The following is a 21,183-nucleotide window of genomic DNA, read 5'->3' as shown; positions in this document are numbered from 1 at the left end:
GAAATATTGATCAAATCCTGTCTGCAAAATGAAGGAAGTTGCTTACTGGTAACCCTAATTTCCCAGGCTCGCCTTTTCCCCCAGGGTCACCGGGTCGTCCTGGAAGACCGAGAGGCCCCTGACATTGGAGATGAGGAGAAGGGACTTTATGACTTTATGCTTTCATGACTAGTGTTAGGTAGAAACGGATAATATGGTTTTAATTGGAAGGGTTATATCACAAGGCAGATACACATTATCTGATTTATACATAGAGAGATGATAAATAAAGATCGTATTAAAAAAATGAGCGAAACAATGAAAAAGTAGAGGTTTAGAAGAGAGATAATACCTTAACACCTCTCTCTCCAGGTTCTCCTGGTGAACCAGACTCTCCCTGTAAAGAAATATCAGCATTGTAAAGATAAAAACAGCTAAATAATGTCGAAATGAAAATGTACAATGGGATCTAAATCCATAATAGCTCAGTATATAAAAATGTTAAGTAAATAATAAATACAAAGATTGTGTAACGGTATGGGTCTTTCTGTGCTTGTTGTTGATTCTCACCCTCAATCCCATCTCTCCGTTCAGTCCTGGCAGACCCTGAAATCCATTAAAGCAGAAAATGTAATTTAATATGAATGAAGCATTAATTAAAAAGCAAACAATGGATAATTTATGGCAAAGTAACCCTTTTATCTGTAATAGCCTTAGTGCAATGATGCACAGCACACACACGCTCACACATACACACACTCCCATCCTTCTTGTATCAGTCATTCTGGGCTCTCGATTTACTTACATCTTTACCTCTTAGTCCTGGAGAACCAGGGTTGCCTGGGAAGCCCACCTCCCCTTTCTCTCCTTTGGACCCATCGCTGCCCTGAACACAATCAAAGGAAGTGTTCATGTACAGTAAATGGTTTCACTCTCTTTGATTCACAAATCAAATTCCACAGGTATTAAAATAGACTAATGTGAATTTGACAGTGTAAATGCGAGTATAACAAACTTACTTTAGGCCCAGGCTTTCCTGATAATCCAACATTACCCTTAATTATAAAAAAAAAAAAAGAAGAAAATAAATTAGATAGAATGGTCTAAATAGTGTTTGATGTTTTTTTTTTTTTGTCTAATATGTGCATTTATGAGCAAATATATTTTTACTTGTATTTGCAAAATATATACAAAATACCGTATACTGCTTTAGTGTACTTTAGATCAAATAAATGCAACCTTGGTGAGCATAAGAGAATTCCTTCTAAAACAGACCAATTTTACCGAACTTACCAAACTTTTAAATAGTAGTGCAATCCCATATACGGTATGTGTTAAAAAAAAATAAAAAATAAGTTTTCTTCGGGTCCTATAGTTAGAAGTTTCCTACAGGCCAACAAGCCTCACAGACACTCACTCTTTCTCCACTCTCTCCTTTGGGACCAGGCTGGCCGGGGATTCCAAATCCAGGACTGCCCTTCAAAAACCCAGAAGACAACACATCAGCACGTTCACATTGGCAGCTAATCAATATACAGTTAATTGTACTTCCACATTTAAAACATTCACTTTCAAATGTTCAAATTCACATTCACCTGCCGCTTGATTCACCTTCAAAATCACCTTACAGACTTTTAAATGAAATGCTCCCTCCTGGTGGAATGACCTGCCCAACTCCCTTTTAGACTTTCTATTAATTTACTAACTGCTAACTAACACCATTTTCTTTAATCTTTTTGTATTCTATGTTTTCTTTTTATTAATTATACAATTAACAAAAGCTAAGAAAGGCCTCTAACAATAGCTTGACCTATTCTTTTACTATTCTGTTTTATTTGTATTTATTATATAATAATAATAAAAAAAACTTGCTATGTGTACTGCATTAAGCTACAGTAACTGAGACTTGTTATAGCACTTATATATCATTGATCTTTTGATGATTTTGATTGCTTCCACTGTCCTCATTTGAAAGTCTCTTTGGATAAAAGTGTCTGCTAAATGAATTAATGTAAATGTAAAACAGCAAACATACACCTACCTTTTCACCTTTATCACCTTGATCTCCTTTGATTCCTTGTGGTCCTGGTGGCCCAACTTGTCCAACATCCCCCTTTACACACAGTCCAGAGGGGGAAAAGATAACCAAGCTTAAATATCTCTGCTTATGACCATTAGATATAATAATAAAAAAAAACTGACAAAAAAAAAAAAAAAAACAATATGGCAGGTATGCTCAAGCTCAGTTTGGCTGATTTTGAAGCATCATTAAAAACTTTTAATCATATAGATTTTACACCTTGAGTGTTTTGGGACTTGCAAAGACAGACAATGCAATCTATTATAATCTACTGTATGTCTTTTTTCCCTTTGTGTGTTCACTGACAAGCAGACCCGGGGAAGCTCTTAGTTTCATATCTGTGCTCATGGCAGTAATTAACCGTGTTTAAGTTGTCCAAGTGCTGGATGCACCGCTTGTTTTCATCTGTGCAGTTGAGGAACACCCAAGAGGAAAAAACTGTCAGATTTCATTCATGCGCTGGGATGTGAAACACAAGGGTGACCTTGGCTTTGGTGCAGACAGTTGTTCACATATCAAGAAATTGTTTTACATTTTAAAACCAATTCTTGATTATCTTACCCTGGCACCCTTTTTCCCTGGAGGACCGAGTATCTGTGAAATGTGAGGGGAATTATTAGCAATAGTCTATTTGTTTTGTTGTTGTTTTTTGTCCAAAAATGTGTGAGATAAGACACGGAGGCATTCTGGGACATCAGTTTTACCCCTTTAGCTGGGTCACCGGGTGCGCCGCGTTGCCCCTGTGAATCAAACAGAAAATTAGAAATCCCACATTGTTCATTTGTAGTTGAAATTGCTGATGCGATAAACTGTATAAAATGTACATGCGTTAACGGACTACACATAACTGACGCTCAATGTAAGGTTTTGAAATGTTGGCTGATTGCATCACTGTATGCTTAGTTATACACAATTATTAGTTATTTGGCAAAGTTTAATTAAGTTATAAAAAAAGTGCAATCCACAAAATTTGGCCAGTGTAGTTTATCAGAAGTACTAGATTTGGTTAAATGAAGAAAAAAGTTTCGATTCACCTCGTCACCCTTTCGTCCAGCAGCTCCAGGGAAGCCCTGAAGTTTAAAAAGAGAAAGTAAACTTTCCTTCTAATCATTGCACGAAATTATGAAATTAGTATTCAGCAAATATGAATGACCTCAGGTGCTTTGAGAGATGTTAGATGTCTAGTGTGGGCTCTCTGAGAGCATCTTTAGAGTGTGGTAGAGCTCTAAACCAAACGTTTTATCATGCCATGGTGTTTCTGAGGGAATCAAGGATAATGATGAGTCGAATCGTTGGAGAGTGTCCTTGATCTCCTCTCTGAAGCCTTGGGTTTAATAATGACTGTAGAGGTTTCATTTGAAACTAACTGAAAATCTGATTTGCCAGAGATGGACACACAGTGGCAAGGTTGCATGTGAAGGATATAATAATATAGGATTTCTTAAAGTTTCTTAAAGTTGCCGTCTCATTATTAAGTGGAAACTCCATTCAGATGTTTCTCAGTTTTAATCAGGTCGATAACGGATCCTTAGTTTGATGTGTATTTTGGAGTCCATCACTGGCCAGAGAGCAGAGAGGAGGCGTTTTGCCTTTTTCTTAATCGACTCTTTTAATTTCCCCCGAGATCTACAGCTCATCCTGGCTCTTAATAGAACTTCTGACAGCCGCATACAGAGTGGGGAAGTTTGAGCGAACAAATGTTAAGGATTGGACTTTTTAAGAAAGCATTTGTGCAGTGCAGTGATTTAAATCCGTTTACTGGTTCATCACACATCTGACCTTTTCCTGCAGTTGCTATTTCCATTTTTCAGGGAAGTGAACAGGTGAAAGTTATGGACTTACTGCAACTCCTGGAGGCCCGATAGGTCCGATTTCCCCACGTTCACCCTGTCAAACAAAGCAAGTTATTACTGATTAGGCTAACTCTCTGTTTATGCAACTGAAAGCAAATGTCAGGTGTCAAATAATACCAACATGCAAAAATGAATATACAATTAGAAAGCCATAACTGTAAAATAGACCTGAGAGGGTGGTAAGGACTTGTATCATCCTGAACAGGTTTATTTTTATGACTAGCTAACTGACTACACATTATCCATCTTCTAACATGACTGCTTGCCGAGTATACGAATCAATGGACATGAAATATTGATTTGAGTCAAGATTATATTATGATGAGAGAGGAAAGAGCCAGAAATATCTGACCACAGACCATCAAGTATTCCAGACAGCAAGAATGTTTAGTGCATTTGATGTTTGAGAATATTCCAGATTTCAGTGAGGAAACAGGGTTCTGAACACAATACTAGTGAAATAAACTGACTGTACATTTTTGAACATGCTGAAATGTCAAGTAGGATTTACAGTATTATGGATCAGGTTATTAAATACAGTGCAGCACTAGAAAAAAGCACTGACTTGATGTGATAGATTTTTTGTATTATTATTATTATTATTTAGAGAAAGAGCAAATCGGTTAAAACAGAGAGAGCAGTAAGAAAGTCATGTACCTGACTAAATTGTGTAAAATCATACCTTGTCTCCTTGATCCCCTTTAAGACCCTTTTTCCCCTAAAACAAAGACGAAAACACAACAACAGTGAAACACCCCTGCCATTATGAAGCACTTAACATTTATTAAACAAATCTGCATCTGCAAGGTTGACATCTGTTAAAAGGTTCATGGCCAATGTCTGTGAAAGACAGACAATTTTAATAGCACAAATTGACAGGCGAAACACTTCGATGCTGAAATGGTTGTGTATATTTTGACAAACCCGTGGGCCTGTGATTCCCTGGACTCCTTGGGTTCCTACTTCTCCCTTTGGATGAATATGGAAACTACAAATTACACATTGCACAAGACAATTGTCTTTTACTCCGCTCCATTGATTTTAAATGCAACATGCTTACCTTTGGGCCTTGTAGTCCTGTATTACCCTGAAAAATTGATTAGCACTGATTTAATAAATACCCTTAAGATTTTTCACTGTGGAACATGCATGTGTTTAATGAAATACTAATATAACTCATCAGAAACAAATACCTTTTCTCCTTTTGGCCCAAGCGGACCTTGAACACCCTGAATTCCGATACCTTCCTCTCCCTTTATGATGAACACAAAAGAAATTCAATCAAACAGCAGCTGCACTAATTTTAGCTTCATGCAGTCCTGACAGGCCTTTTTTTTTTTTTTTACAGCTCTCCGAACAATGAGAGTTCCAAAAAGATAGCAGGCAGATGAGCAGAGAGATTTAATTTATGCATTTTAACTGTCTTGGGCAAGCTGTAGGAAGTCGTTTCTTAAAATAGCTTTTATACCACTGCTGAAAGCACAAAATTATACTCTTTTAGATCTTCTCAAACCTTCTCCCCCTTCTGCCCAGGAAGTCCTGAAAGTCCATCCACTCCCACTGCTCCTGGTAAACCTGGTAAACCCTAGGAAAACACATCCAGAAGAATTAATTACTTATTACATTTTATAATATTTTAAACACAACCTACTTAATGGCTTACATTCAATAAAACTGACAAATTGCTACCATTTTTTTTTTTTTAAGATAACTGCATATAAAACAGGAAATTTTGAAAGTATTTTCTACACAAATAATCTTGTTATATTTGTATATCTTGTATATAAGTTTTATTCATCTACACCTTTGAGAAATATTTTTTGAAGTACTGTATACTTCTAGCTGTTTCTGCATATTAATCTGGGTTAGTAAAGTATTTGCATTTTTAGTAAAAATCGAAAGCTTTAAAAGAGTAAATCTTAAAGCATGCACTAACATTACTTCCATGCTCCCCCTTTTCTCCTTTCGGACCCGGTTTTCCACGTGGACCCTGAAGAATGGGAGAAGCATCATAATCACACATTAAGGACGAACTCTGCATGTTTATTTTACATAAAATGTTAAATGGTTCATTGTTTATTGAGCAGTAGATGACTTACTTTAGGACCAGATTCTCCAGTCTCACCCTAAGAGGAAGAAAAATACCATGAAAAACTACAAATACCTCACGTTGCATGTAACATCGAGTATGGACTTGTATTGTAACTTCACGCTGTGCATTGAAGCTGCATCTTATGTACATACAGTAAAAACCTTAACAACTAACATAAAATGATTTTTTGAAATTTAGATGTGTGCATACTTTTATTATTTTATACTAACCTTAACAGAGAGTCCAGGAGAGCCTGGAGGCCCAAGCAAACCAGGGAGTCCTGGAGGACCTGATACCCCTGGGACCCCGGGAGCACCTGGAGGGCCCTTTTAATCAAGTGGGAAAAGCAATGCAGTTATAATTTTTTAGTAGATTAATTGCATATTATGCAATGTAAACAACTGAATAGAGCTGTATAGTATGATATAATCACTTACAGAGGATCCAGGTTCTCCTTTACGTCCTGGAAGAACCTCCATACCTCCCATAACATAGCCCGGTTCACCCTACATGAATAAAAATAAATACAATTCAAATAAAAACCACTGTACAACATATCAAATGTTTGGCAATTACTAAACGTACTCTCTCTCCTCTCTGTCCTTTAGGTCCAGTATTACCAGGAGGCCCCTGAGATTGTGAAGAAAAGAAATAGGAAGAAATGTAAAGAAAAGGTTGGTTTGCTATCGAACTGTTTAAAATGTGAAACATTCAATAAAAGGGGGTGAACCTTTAAAAGAAAGTGAGGGCAAATACACTACACTGACTAGCCAGAATTATTCTCCCTGTGATACACTCAAAGATAATAGCAGCTTTCCCAATTCTCCTACCAAGACAAACAAAGGACTATAGGACATCACATACATAAACTACCATTTCAGGAATATACCAATTTAAATATCACCACCTACACTGTTTTTATATAGTGCAACACTTACCATGTCTCCCGGAATTCCAGCCGCCCCCTGAATCAGATTGAGAGATTGTTTATGCACATTCACAACTGTAATCAACAATATACTTCTACATTTGTTACATATTTTGCTGTATTCGACTGAAGTTCGATCCATCCTTTACCCTTTGTCCAGGAGAACCAGGAGGTCCAGATCTACCCGGTCTTCCTGGTAAACCCGGAATTCCATCCGTTCCGGGAAGACCCTGATGAATGCAAAGTGGGAATGATGCAGACAAGAAAAAAAAAATGATACAGAGATTGTTTGATACTCCTCAAATATAACAACAGAACATCTTCAGTGCACATATTACTTTGAAAGCAAATATAGAGCAATATGAATCCGCGCATTAACATTGATACACATCACAAAAATAAATAATGAAACATCATAACAATACTGATCTTGTTAGCGAGACCCGTCACATTTCATTTGTTATTCAAAAGAGTCGCTTTGATATGACAAGTGCTTTCATGTGTCGCCTTCTCAAAGAGATAACAGGAAGAGAAAAAGCAAAGTACGAATAGCATCCCGTACACAGAAAGATCTGTGATATTCATAATTAGATTTAATCCTTTAATCTACACAAAAACAATCTCATCATTAACAGAACGGCTCGGTTTACATACTAAATGCTTCAGTAATTAGCATAAACATTAGCATGCAATTATGAAGACAGAGAGGGGGTGTTTTATTGATGTTTTTTTAAGTTATTGTTGTGGAACTTCATGAGTGCTTCGGATGTTGGATGTACTCACTCGTTCACCCTTTTCACCTTTGACCTTTAGAGAGAATGAATCATAATGTCCCGGGCCTTGCTTGAGTCGCTATATCAAAAGAAAAACATAAAAAAAAAGAAATGCTCTTAAAATAATGCCGCAAGAAATACACTAGATTTTGACATTTTCTTTAGACATTGTGTTTGCAAAGCTAGTGCTGTAATCGTTAAATAAAACTAAAATGATTGAAAACATTCTTGTTAATTAAAATGTGATATATAAATATATGAATATATATATATATATATATATATATATATATATATGAATATATATATATATATATATGAATATTTATATATATGAATATATATATATCTATCTATCTACATGTATATATATATATATATATATATATATATATATATATATATATATATATATATATATACTGTATATTGTAAATATCAGAAGAAAAACTCTAAAAACTAAATGAAAATTAGAAATGTTGACAAAGTGAAATGAGTTTGTGCACTAAAACTATTAACTGAAATAAAACTGAAACTAAAATAAATTAAATAATTTAAATAAATTAAAACTATTTATTGATATAAAAAAACCAAAAACTAATAAAAATTTGAAAAGCACATAAATTACTAAAAATTTTGCTAAAATTTAAATGAAAACTGAAAATTGAATAATAAAAGCTAATCAAAACATGAATAAAAACGATAAGTAGATAATTAATACTATAATGACATGAATAGAAAATGAATAGAAATTAAACAAAAAGTCAAATAAAAATGGAAAAAATATTTAAAAATATAATTCAAAATATTAATAAAACTATTAAAAAAAAATACAAATGACACTGTGCAAAATTCGCAGTTAAGATGCCATTTAATCACTGAGATAATAGAAATGAAGAAATAGCAGTCTGCGGTAGTCTAAACATACCAGGCCACCATGACCAAATCCATCGCCCTGCAGTGGAGAAATTAGATACGATTAAATGATCAGTTATAATTATTTGATCAATAATACATGATAACACAATTGCCACTTACCTTCTCTCCTTTCTGACCCTGTGAACGACAGCAAACCGTGAATGAGGATTCATATAAGACATGGTGTGACAGCTGTAGAGAGGATGCAGAGGAAGTGTTTACCTTGCAGCTAAGTGGACAGGGCCCTTCTGGTTTACTGAGAGCTTCTGGGTCATCTGTAGGTGTGTCCAGTTGAGCAGACTAGGACAAAGACAAATACAAATCTGACTAATGCAGCATGTATTGTGAAAATAATACTCATACTGGGATCTGCTCGGCCCACCTCATCGTGTTGTTTGAACTCTGATTGTAAGGCTTCGCTACAGATGCTGTGGATAAACTCTCTCTCGATGCCTGGAAGATCGTCGAAATCATTGGCCAAGAAGATGTTTGTGTAAGTGGTGGGAGAGGCGATGGTCCTCAGCTCATTAATATCTGCATGAGCAATGCCGATGACCAACACACTGACACCTAATACACAAATACACATTAATGCATTCATCCATTCGGCCTTATACTGAAGTGTTACTAAATTATGATGAAGTTTATAAACACATGATGCCTCTCAGAATTTAAGGCCAGTATATTTTGTATTTTTTGAGAGAAAATGTAAATTTATACTTTTATCCAGGAAGGACTCATTACATTTTTCAAAGGTGACAAAAGTTTTCTAATAATAGTAATAAAAAAAATACTTTAAATAAAAGTAATTTTATCACAATTTTCAGAATTTTGGAGAAATAAAATATAAACTCAAAATAACCTTTCTAATTTAATTTTTCATAACATAAGCTGGAAAAAAGCTTCCAAAGTTAACAGTTCTTTTAAATTATTATAATATTTTTAGCGCTGTCAAATGATTCACTGTGATTAATCACATCCAAAATATTACATAATATTACAAAATATATGTGTGTATATTCATTATGTATATATAAATACAAACACATGCATGTACAGTATATATTTAAGAAAGATATGTTGTTTATATATTAAATATATGTATATATATTATAAAATATAATAATATAAATCTACAGTATAAGTATAAAGTAATTATAAATATCAAAAAATATATACTGTATGTGTATTTATATATACATAATAAATATGCACAGTACTCATATGTAATATAAAAAAAAAAAAACGTTTATTTTATATTCAATTAATCGTTTGACAGTGCTAAATATTTTCCAGTATTACAGTTTTTACTGTATTTTTGAATAGAAGTGAAACAAATCTTACTGAGCCCAAACTTCTGAACAGCATTTTATATTTAATTGTGTTCTAATATCTGTCTATTCCTGCACTGCAGTTGATATTACTCACCCAGAGCATGTGCTATCCTGGAAGGTGGCTCTACGTCATCCTGTGCTCTCCCGTCTGTCAGTAACACTAACACGTGAGGGACTTCCTGTCTCATACCCAAAGACTCCTGAAAAATCTCCCTAAGGACATAGCTGATCCCACGACCTACACACAAGTTCACAATCATCACATTTTAAACGAGATGTCACCTTAATATTTAGGATTAACAATTTTTAATCTCTGAATGTGTTTGAATGTGCACCTGTTTTTGTGTTCCCCCCACCGTAGCGGACTGCACGGAGTGCTCTCAAAACGGAGTTACGGTCTTTGTGAGTGTTAAAGTTGAACTCGATCCTGGGCTGATCACTGTAGTGAACTACTGCTATCTAAGGCAAGTTAATGAGATGCTTTAATCCACACTTACAGTGCATTAGATATTTGTGCTTATTATGAGACTATAGATTTTAGTGACTAAGATAAAGAATCATCCCAAATGAGGTTGAAAGCATTTCATTTAGTATAGCGCATTAGCATGTCCTACCTGTGTTCCTTCAGGTCCTATAGAAGGGAAGTAGGTGACGATTCTAAACAGGAAATCCTTCAGCTTGCCAAAGTTATTCGTTCCAATGCTCCAGGATTCATCGACCAGAAACACAATATCTGCTTTCACCCTGCCACACACTAACAGAAGGAAGCACACAATTCATTCACATTGTGTAGGTTTACATTGTGTAGACAGTGCAGTAAAATATCTAAGCTTCTTAAAGGCATCATATCATAGAAAAACATTTATTAACAGTTTAGTTGTGTGGTATATTTCAGCTCAGATGTAAAGCTGACAATGAACGCCTGTTAGAAACTGTTTTTGTTTAAATTTTTTTTTGAAAAATTCAAAAGAGCAAAACAATGAAAGCAGCCTGTTTTATTCTAGGGGTCACTGAGAGGGTGGGAAAGGGCATGAAAGCTAAACAATTAATATTTCTGGTGCGTATAAAAAGCAGAAGCTTTTACGTTTTTTTAAGTTGAAAATTTTACTTGAAAACTGAATTAAAAAAAAAAAAGATTAAGACCCAGCTTAATGGGAATGACCTGGGCCAGGTGGAGGTGTTTTGACAGACTTGACAGTGGTTCGGTCATTTACTGTGGTAATCCTGGTCAGTGCTGAAGCTGTGTGGCCAGTAGTGATCTGAGGCCTCACAGCGAGTCTCTGAGTGGTTGTGGGTGCGCTGGGGGCTTTGACCAATGGGGTGCGAGTATTTCTGGTTGTGGTGTGGAGGGGCAAGTCTTTGATTTTGGTATTAGCAGAGACAGGGGCTGGCGTAGGGCTCTGGACAGGAATGAGACGAGGAGCTCCCACTGTAAAGACAATCAAACAAAAAAACAGTTTTGCTTTTACTATACACCACTGTTCAAAGGTTTGGAGTCTCATATGGCCACACAGGCTGCATTTATTGATCCAAAACACAGTATAAATGATAATATTGTGAAATAATTGTTAATCTACTGTATATGAAAAAGTGTCATTTATTCATGTGACTGCAAAGTGGAATTTTCAGCAGCGATTACTCAAGACTTCAGTGTCACATAATCCTTAAGAAATTATTCTAATATGCTGATCTGCTGCTTAAGAAACATTTCTTATTCAAATCAATGTTTGAAAACATTTGTGCTCCTTAATATATTTTTTTATGGAAACCGTGATAATTTTTTTCAGGATTCTTTGGTGAATAGAAAGATATAGAGATCAGCATTTATTTGAAATAGAAATCATTTGTAATTTTATAAACATTTTACCATCACTTTTAATTGATTTGATGTGTCCTTGCTGAATACAAGTATTAATTTATAGAAAAAAACACACACACTGCTGACCTCAAACATTTCAACAGAAGTGTGTTTTAAAAATAAACTTTCCAGTATAATGAGTTAAAAAACTTTTCCATGATATTTGCAGAGATGGGTCTTACAGATCCTTTTAGTGATGGTTGTGACCGGACCCTCCACTTCCCCATAAAGAGGTCTGATGGAAAATATATAAGTTCTGCCATATAGCAGATCTCGGATCTTATAGGAGGTGAAGCCAGAGCTCAGCAGATCAGAGGAGATGTCCACCTCTACACAGAACATAGACAGACAACTGCATTACGACAAAATAATATCAGCATGAATGTGACAAACAGGTGAAGGAAACAAAAAACTGCAACATCTGCAATAAAAAAAAAAGCTACAAATTTTACCACAGATTTCAGATGCCATAAACTCTTTTATATCAGTTTAAAACACTTCAAGGACACAGCGGCTTCCAGAATCTGAGTTCTGTGTCTTGTGTCATAAGCTGAAGTAAAAGTCCACTTTTAAATTCCTCATAACCTTCGTGCTCATGCAAAGCACACCCTCATTAGAAGACCCTGCTGACGTCATCAAGATAACATGAATGAATCACAGATCTCTTCATGACCTTATCTACGCTGTCTATTCTCTTTTCTCATGTCTTGTATATCAGACAAAAACGGCTTTTGTGAGAAGGACTCTTATTACAAGAGCTTATCTGAAATGAGTTTTCCCCTGCTATCTAGCAACACTCATTAACAAATAAAAGGTTCTAAACCATCTGCGCAGTGCTAGAGCCTAAAGCCAGGTATCAGCTAGTTTAATCTACTGTAATAAAATAACATGATGTATAAATAATCTATTAATTTCTTAATTTATTTTGGCATATCTCTGTTACCATTATATATAATTTCTACAGATAAATATATGCACATTTAGGATATTTTTACACATTGAAGGTCATGTGTGTAAATCAGTTTTTTTAATGCTTCTGACCTGATATATGTCTCCAGGACAGCAGGTAGCCAGACGCTCCAGGAACACTGGTCCAGTTCAGTACAGTGCTGTTGTCGGTGGTGTTCAGAGCACTGAATCCAGTCACCTTGGGCAGATCCACTGTAACCCAACAGCAACATTGACTCAAATACTTATTGTTGTCCATTTACATGAAAACTAGCGAGTTGAAATATTAAAAGCGACTTACATGTGCGGGCCGTCACCATCACTGGACTTCCCTCTTTGCTTCTGGCCACTGCAGAGACCTGGATCTTGTATGCAGAACTGGCAGGCAGATCGGTGATGGTGAAGGAAGTGGTAGAAGAAGATACAACCTCACTCTTTTTTTCTCCACCTGAGAGAAGAACACAGAGATGATGGATGGATCGTAATCAAGTGTTTGTTGTAATGGGGTGTAATGAGGACTGATGGTACCCACCATGGAAAGGGCTCCAAGTGATCTTGTACCCAGTGACCCCTGGGGTTTTCTTCCAAGCCAGTTTGAATGAGCTGGCACCAATGTCCACAACCTTTACCTCCCGAACTGTCTCAATCAACTCAGAGTCTGTCAAAGAGGCTGCAAATGCATAATACAGAGAACATGACTCTTGAGGAATTATAATCCACTATGCATGGCATATTCAAATCAAAACTGGTTAAATAAATCATGGCATGGCATTACATTTTTATACAGTGTTTGTTTAAGTGCAATGCAGCCGCTTTCTGCTTTTCACAATTGTTGTCTGCGAAACTGTGAAGACGTGCTGATAACAGTGAAGCTGACAGCAGTGAAAAAATACTACTCTATACAGCTGTGGTTACTAAAGATGGGGGCTCAAACACAGGAGCTGTCAATCAATCTCATGATATCCCTCAGTCCCATTGAAACAATCCCCGGACCCCGACTGTCTGAAGTGCCTAATTAACCGAACAGAGTTTTCTTCTTATGGCTTTAGTAAATGACATGTGCCTGACGACCCGTTGTCATTGTAAAAACAAACAGAGCCAAACTGAGCAGTCCAAATGGACTAAAAAGAGCCAATATTTGTTGGTACAGCTTTTCTACAGAATAAACCACACAAAATAAAACACTGTGGAAGACTTAGAACAACACAGACAACAACACAAGGACCAGTGTGAAGAGGTGAGTAAGTCTGAAAAGGGGAAATAAGCGAAAATAAGAGTGTATTAAAGGAATATTCTAATAGCAGGGTTTCGATGTGTTAATTATTACAGAAAAAACTCTCACTAGTCCTTTGTTTTCTAAAAAAAAAATTGGTATGGCGATTTACTTACAATGGACGTGAATGGGACCAATATTTGGAGGAAATGTGAATGTTATAATTGTATAAAAGCATATTTATTCTTCTGTTAAAACGTGTGTGTTCAGATGTTAAGCTGTTTTATAACTGTTTTAAGGGTTTTAGGTTTACAGAGTTCATTTCTCATGGAAAGGAAGATATAACTTTATACCTAAAATATTAGTGATTCTTCACACTATAATCATGTTAACACATTTTTTTATGTCTATACTATTGAAATGGTGAGTATTCTAATGTTTACAAATTGCCTCCATTGTAGGTGTTTCAGTGCTTTTTTTTTAAGAAAAGTTGAGACAAGTTGACATAATTTTTGTATTAATCAACATTGTCACACCAGTTGAGCTTAACTTGTAATAAACTCTTGAGACAGAAGGACACAGTTAACACATCCAGAAACAATACAAAGAAGGTTAAATGAAATACTGTTTTTAGGAATTGTTTTTTTTTTTTCAGTACCTGTTTGCTGTGAGAGAGTGATCTCTGGTCCTTCTGTGTTGCTGTAGAGAGCGTGAATGCTGACAGAATAAAGGGTTTGTGGCTGAAGAGCAGTGATGCTGTGCTGTAAAGTGCTGCGGTCAAGATACTGACTCTGAGGACTCACAAATTCTGCGAAAGAACATCAACATTGTCAAACCTTTTGGAATATATCACAGTTTAATGGGCCTTATTAAAATAAACTAGACAGATTGAATAGAAAATACAAAGTTTTATCATGATATTTAGTAGTATAGGGCTTTAAAAAGTACAAAAAGTGCCACTAGTTTCACCTGAACTCCAGGTGAGTTTGTACTCCGTGGCCCCCACAATGGGACTCCATTCCACATCGATGGACGAGCTGGTGTATGACGTCACTTTAAAATTTGAGACGTATCCGAGAGGCGCTGGGGAGCAGAATTTAGGACATGAAACCCAACCAACAAGCACAAATATATAAATAATCACTGTCAGAATGTGTTTATCAAGGAAACATGACAAGGTGTCGGGTCACTCACAGGTCCTGAATGTAGCGGGGATGCCCGGACCAACCAAAGAACCAAAGAGAACGTAAAGGGAAAGCACATACTCTGTGTCATGGACCAGATTCTTCAAAACATACTCAGTAGTGCTGCCATTCAGAGCCAGCTGCCTGGGCCGATCTCTCCCTAAGAACTCTTCACATACACAAACACACAAATGAATATATATACATGTAAATAGCTAAAAAAGTTTTATATATCACATATATATATATTACTGTATGTTGAAGAAACATGCAGATGGTTGCTCTGAGCACAACAAAATCAGATGAAGCGAGTTGTACTGTTTTTATCTAGTTTTAACTAATATTTGATATGTCCATCTTTTGCAGCAATTCCAGCAGCACATCTCTCTGGCTTAATGTGGATATATTTCCTGAGAACTTCAACACTAATGTTATCCCATGCATTCTGCAACTCAAGCCAAAGGCTTTCCTTTGAATGTTCAATAGATCTGTCCAGTTTATTTTCCAACTCGCCCCAAATTTGTTCGATGGGGTTGAGGTCCGGACTTTGAGGGTCCAGTCCATCATCATTTTCAGTGTTCCAGCAGATTCCTTTCTTCACTGGTAGTTCCAGAAATAGTTTGTTTTATGAGTATTGCCAGTTCAATAAAAACAACTGAAACCTCTTAAATATGCCTTAAATAAGTGTTATAATAGTTTTGGCCACCACTGTATATCATATAATATACATGTACAGTATATTATTATAATTTTTTGTCACATATTTTGTACATTCTTTAATATATACTATAATATTTTATTTTTAATTTAATTTAATATGTATATTAATTATTCGTTTTTTGCTGATATATAAATGAAAAAACATCTTTAAAATAATGATAATGTGTTTGTGTGTGTGGATCCACATTTTATTCTAGTAATATTAATATTTTTATGTGTTATACTGATATATTTTAGCAAATAATAATAATAATAATAATAAAGTTGCATATTTTATTTATTTTATTGCTGAGCAGATGAGTCCTTAGCCATATTCAAGAATCGGCTAAAATCTCTTCCATTTTTATTTGACCCTTGAACTCTAGCACTTTTTTATTGTAATTCAATTCGTAAAAAAAAAAAAAAACTTGACCATTTAGACTTGCACTCAATTATTTTACTAACTGCTTGTTTTCTTAAAAAACACTATTCTTCTATAATCTTTTTGCATTCTATCTATCTGTTTTCTTTTTATTTATCACAAAATAAAAGCCCTTGCTACGTGTACTGCGTTAAGCTAACTGAGACTTGTTATAGCACTTATATATCATTGCTCTTCTGTTGATTTTGATTGCTTTAATTGTCCTCAATTGTAAGTCACTTTGGATAAAAGCATCTGCTAAATGAACAAATGTAAATGTAAATGCATATATATATTCAAACACACACACACACACACACACAAATATAAACTTTGTATATTTATAATTAAAATATATAATTTATAATAAAAATAAATCTTACTTTCATGTTTCAAGACTTTTTTTAAATACTAAACACCTAACCTCTAATTTGGTCTTCCTCTCTCCCTCCGTTTCGTTCTCCTTTCTCCATAAACTCATCCTCAGACTCATCTATATGTATGTGTCAGAGTGTGTGGTATGAGTCACAGAGCTCTCCTTCATCAGAATGTTCTTCCAGGTCGTTCTTTTAAAGCAAATGCCCGCAGCCCATCACAGTGACAGAAAGGAGTCACTTTCAAAGACCCTTCTTTCGGAGGCGCTCTGAGGTGCCATCGATTCATTTCTCTCACACAGAGCCCCAAACGTATGAACACACACACAAGCAAATTCTCTTAAGCGCACAGATAAAGTTGACGTCATGAGGCGGCACCAACCTGTCGCTTCCATGAAAAAAGGACTATAAATCAGAAAGAGAGAGGAAATGAAAAGGGAAACAGACTACAAAGTGAAACTGGAAAGTGGAGAACGGCCAAATGCAGGACAAGGAGATGAATAACAGGGTACTTATATAGGTACCTGCAGTAGGGCCCCAGGCCAATCTGTAGCCTGTGGCTCCAGGTACAGCGTTCCATGAGGTAACAGCGCTGCTAGTGCTCACCGCAGACGCTCTCAGGGTCTGTACTGCACTGCTTTCCACTGAGACAGAGAGAGAGAGCATCAGCATCTGCATACGTGGCGTGGTTTACTAGCAGTATTGTAGCTTTTCACACTCAGCCTGCATTATTTTTAATGTCTAGATGAGTTAAATAACAAATATTGAAATCCTGGTTCCATTGTGTTGGCTCCATCTAGCTGGTTTGGAAAGCAAGCATGTGTCCTGTGTGAACGGCCCCTTATAGTTCACCTTTTAGTACTCACATGTTTTAGCTTTGGCAGAGGTAACAGGTCCTTCAGTGTCCACAAAGATGGGGTTGATAGTGATGGTGTACTCAGTGCCAGCATGCAGGCCCTGCACCATGTAGAAATTAAAGTTGTCTCCCAGGTTCACGTTTTCTATGTGGCCCTCTGCGGAAATATGGAAGTATAGGGATATGCACGCACATGCATGTTTTTAAATAGGTCGCATTTAATACTGAAGCAGCTCAGCGCTTGTTACCTGATGATGACCAGGTGAGTCTGTATCCTGTGGCGCCTCTGACAGAAGACCAGCGGGCCTGAACGGTGTCTGTTGTGGCGTTCTGCACCAGCAGTTTATCAACTGGCACCAGTTTCACTGCAACACACACCGAAGGATAACGTTTTTAATAGGATGATAATGCAAGCTGAACCGAAAATAAAGAAAGAAATAAAACACAAGAGGGCCTTTTATATTTTATGTTAAAGGTTTCTTCATGAAGATGTGTTACACTGCCATCTAGTGGTTAAACCAATAATACACACAATAATTACAAGCCAAACAATTTAATACAAAAAATCTTCAATTATCATTATTATTATTATTATCATCAATAAAGATTTTAATAAATGGTAATATCATTACAATAATAATAATAAACTACTTATAATAATAATAATAATAATAACAATTCTTATTATTATTCCCAAACCATACAGTACTGAAGCACAACATTAAACTGTATGTATTTATAATTATAATATACATATGTGTGTGAATAATATGCTGTTTTATCCTTAATGTTTTGTGACAAAGTGACATGACATACAGCCAAGTATGGTGACCCATACTCAGAATTCATGCTCTGCATTTAACCCATCCAAAGTGCACACACACACCACAGTGAACACACACACTGTGAACACACACCCAGAGCAGTGGGCAGCCATTTATGCTGCGGCGCCCGGGGAGCGGTTGAGGGTTCGGTGCCTTGCACAAGGGCACCTAAGATGTGGTATTGCCGGCCCGAGACTCAAACCCACAACCCTAGGGTTAGGAGTCAAACTCTCTAACCACTAGGCCACGACTTCCCCCTTTGTTGATATTTTGTAAACAAAATATCAACAAAAAACTATCATGTGTGTATATGAAGTGGGCATGAAATAGGAAGTCTAAATAGGAAGCACTTTCCTTTTTTTAGACAAACACCATTGCACAAACCTTGTTAGACTACCAAATTTAAGTTCCTAATACATTGATGGTACAGAGATATGATGATTATTCAGTGCTGTGGTACAGTACATAAAGTTTCCAATGCCATCACTAGGGTACTGTATTATTATGAAGGGCAGATTTTGTACACGAGGCATCAGATGAAACTATACTATAAAAGGAACCAAACAGATGACAGACTTACAAGTTTTCCCGGTGACAGATACAGTCTCACTGAGGCCCTCTGGGTAGATGGCGTAGATATCAACTGTGTACTCCTTGTCCTCTTCTAAAGTGTCGATCACGTGAGAGGAGGCATCACCCGACAGTATCTGATCATAAATGAGGCCGGGTCTGTCCGCTGAGAACAAATGAAGGAATTTCTTAAAAAACAACATCTTTAAAATATCTAATATTCTGTCTCAGAGTGTGCATTGATTTCTCACTTCTTGGAACAGAAATTTTATATGTATCCACTTTTCCAAGTGAAGGCGTCCATCCCAGACGTAAAGAGTACAGTCCCTCTTCAATCACACGGAAGTTGGAAACCGGTGGCAGAACAGCTGAAAAGAAAGCACATGCACGCTGGGACACTGCATTGGGAAAGCTTGCATACAAATAAATCATTTATCACGCTTTGAGACATTTTTAGTGTGTAAATTTCAAAACGCACTGGTTTCTGTGGTAATATTGGCAGATTCTCCAATGCGTCCAGGATAGATGGCATGTAAAGTGAGGGAGTACTCAGTCTTAGGACTCAACCCGGTTACTGGAGCACTACTAATATCTCCCTTCAGATCAATCTGAGAGACAAAAACAAAAGAATATATTCTGAACAGACCACACTTGAAAATACACAGAAAACATATTAGCTTATTGCCACAAAGAAAACTGGTCCATCTGCTGTGCTCCGCTGCATGGGGTGTATATATGCACAGGTGACCGTGTCTCACCTGTCTCTGCTGTGCCGGGAGCAGATGGCCCTTTGGAGACACAGGGGTGATGAGCAGCCTGTAGCCGGTAACGTCTCCTGTGGCCTGACTCCAGGTCAGCTGCAGAGAGCTGTAACTCAGCTCGCTCACTTGCAGATCTTTAGGTCCTACTATCCTCTCCACCGCTACAGCAGACAGAACAGCACACAGGATAAGACAGAATTAGCTATTCACTGAGAACCGTTGCTGCCTGATACATTATCAGACATTATTTTGCAATTTCTAATCCAATTCAGTTATGTATCTGTGGAATTATGGAAATGATTTAACAATTTGTAAAAACGACAGGTCACTTGGGTGAATCTATTATGCATTTATGCACACATTAATGTCAGAAATAGAATGCTGTTTGATTTAACATTGTTGTATCTAGAACAATCAGACAAAGAAAAAACTAACTACATAATGACTAACTGTGTGCATTTTACTGAAAATAAACCAGAGTTACACTTTACTTAAAGGCATTATGTATAATGCATTATAAAGGGTTAGTTAACGGTATAATGCATTATAATTATTCGTAAATGTGCTTTGCAATTTATAATATCTTTATGTAAATAATTATAACCAAATTTTAAATGCATAGTGTAACGATAAATTGATAAGTGTAATGTATAATATATAATGTATTAACTGTGTTACAGTTATTCATGATCTTGTGCAATGCATTATACAGTGCTTTCTTTACAAGGCAAAATTATTGCATTATAACTACTTTTTAACAGATATTATATATCAAAGCTTTAAGTAAAGTGTTCTCCCATTTATTTGTATGGTATCTTCAGAAAAGCTTGTCTAAGGGAGCAAAAGTATCCAAGGAGGTGAGAGTTTAGAGAAGCTGAACTGTAATGACTGCAACTAAAACCTTTGGTTACAATCAAGATATGTTTCGTTTTTCATTAGCAAAACTTTCAGTGGTTTTACCTGCTGGCTTTTGCTTAACAGGTCGGGGAGGTTCTGAAGCAGTGAAGCAGATGCGACGAGACAGTTTGGGCAGAAGGTTCTCCAGGAAGGAGAAATCTGGGCTGAGCAGCAGATGTTCCTCATGGGGCTCGGTGACGATTTTTCTCATCTCAGCCTGATTGGCGTTCCTCACCCCTGACGGACACACAAAACCAGCCAAATTAACACCGATTCTACACAGTTTGACATCATCATTTTTTATATATTATGCAAACAGGGCGTGCTGCAGGCCAAACTCAAACCTTCATCGCCCATATGAGCACCACTACTATTCATTAACCACTATGTCAAAACTTTATTTTAAAATAGTTATAACACGGAGGCTGTGTGTGTTTGTGTGTGTGTATAGAAATGAGAAATGTCTCAGGCCTTCTGAAGTGTTATCAGACAGTGTATCAGCTGTTAAGTGATGATGGGAGAACGTCACGGCACGTCACGCTGCTGAACATGTGTCTCAAAGATGTGTCAGACGCCCTGATATATTCACATCTCTCTGGGAAAACTGATTAGAAAGGCAGG

At 36.4% G+C, this 21,183-nt stretch overlaps 1 protein-coding gene across 1 annotated transcript in view; it reads right to left on the bottom strand.

The window, feature by feature from the left end:
- LOC113056736 (collagen alpha-1(VII) chain) overlaps window positions 1-21,183 on the bottom strand; it is a 59,077-nt gene that overhangs the window by 21,588 nt on the left and 16,306 nt on the right. The window contains exons 6-52 of the mRNA XM_026223566.1: window positions 20,626-20,799; window positions 19,663-19,826; window positions 19,383-19,512; window positions 19,156-19,272; window positions 18,915-19,070; window positions 17,759-17,875; window positions 17,521-17,667; window positions 17,179-17,298; window positions 15,171-15,329; window positions 14,946-15,059; window positions 14,635-14,784; window positions 13,296-13,433; window positions 13,065-13,211; window positions 12,857-12,976; window positions 11,998-12,144; window positions 11,120-11,386; window positions 10,572-10,711; window positions 10,293-10,416; window positions 10,052-10,195; window positions 9,006-9,193; window positions 8,846-8,923; window positions 8,744-8,761; window positions 8,634-8,660; window positions 7,716-7,784; window positions 7,082-7,162; window positions 6,943-6,969; window positions 6,590-6,634; window positions 6,442-6,510; window positions 6,235-6,330; window positions 6,012-6,038; window positions 5,849-5,902; window positions 5,426-5,497; window positions 5,106-5,165; window positions 4,973-4,999; window positions 4,837-4,881; window positions 4,595-4,630; window positions 3,902-3,946; window positions 3,094-3,129; window positions 2,764-2,799; window positions 2,621-2,653; window positions 2,021-2,092; window positions 1,397-1,456; window positions 999-1,034; window positions 785-865; window positions 550-585; window positions 332-376; window positions 47-118 (exon numbers count right to left, since the gene is read on the bottom strand). Of these exons, the coding sequence (XP_026079351.1) occupies window positions 47-118; window positions 332-376; window positions 550-585; window positions 785-865; window positions 999-1,034; window positions 1,397-1,456; window positions 2,021-2,092; window positions 2,621-2,653; window positions 2,764-2,799; window positions 3,094-3,129; window positions 3,902-3,946; window positions 4,595-4,630; window positions 4,837-4,881; window positions 4,973-4,999; window positions 5,106-5,165; window positions 5,426-5,497; window positions 5,849-5,902; window positions 6,012-6,038; window positions 6,235-6,330; window positions 6,442-6,510; window positions 6,590-6,634; window positions 6,943-6,969; window positions 7,082-7,162; window positions 7,716-7,784; window positions 8,634-8,660; window positions 8,744-8,761; window positions 8,846-8,923; window positions 9,006-9,193; window positions 10,052-10,195; window positions 10,293-10,416; window positions 10,572-10,711; window positions 11,120-11,386; window positions 11,998-12,144; window positions 12,857-12,976; window positions 13,065-13,211; window positions 13,296-13,433; window positions 14,635-14,784; window positions 14,946-15,059; window positions 15,171-15,329; window positions 17,179-17,298; window positions 17,521-17,667; window positions 17,759-17,875; window positions 18,915-19,070; window positions 19,156-19,272; window positions 19,383-19,512; window positions 19,663-19,826; window positions 20,626-20,799 (4,346 nt within the window). The remainder of the gene's footprint in view (window positions 1-46; window positions 119-331; window positions 377-549; window positions 586-784; window positions 866-998; window positions 1,035-1,396; window positions 1,457-2,020; window positions 2,093-2,620; window positions 2,654-2,763; window positions 2,800-3,093; window positions 3,130-3,901; window positions 3,947-4,594; window positions 4,631-4,836; window positions 4,882-4,972; window positions 5,000-5,105; window positions 5,166-5,425; window positions 5,498-5,848; window positions 5,903-6,011; window positions 6,039-6,234; window positions 6,331-6,441; window positions 6,511-6,589; window positions 6,635-6,942; window positions 6,970-7,081; window positions 7,163-7,715; window positions 7,785-8,633; window positions 8,661-8,743; window positions 8,762-8,845; window positions 8,924-9,005; window positions 9,194-10,051; window positions 10,196-10,292; window positions 10,417-10,571; window positions 10,712-11,119; window positions 11,387-11,997; window positions 12,145-12,856; window positions 12,977-13,064; window positions 13,212-13,295; window positions 13,434-14,634; window positions 14,785-14,945; window positions 15,060-15,170; window positions 15,330-17,178; window positions 17,299-17,520; window positions 17,668-17,758; window positions 17,876-18,914; window positions 19,071-19,155; window positions 19,273-19,382; window positions 19,513-19,662; window positions 19,827-20,625; window positions 20,800-21,183) is intronic.

This window comes from Carassius auratus, chromosome 4 (genome assembly GCF_003368295.1).
Source record: "Carassius auratus strain Wakin chromosome 4, ASM336829v1, whole genome shotgun sequence".
NCBI classification, from domain to species: Eukaryota; Metazoa; Chordata; class Actinopteri; order Cypriniformes; family Cyprinidae; genus Carassius; species Carassius auratus.
Note: the sequence above shows the minus strand (reverse complement) of the source record. Positions and strands in the feature narration are given on the sequence as shown.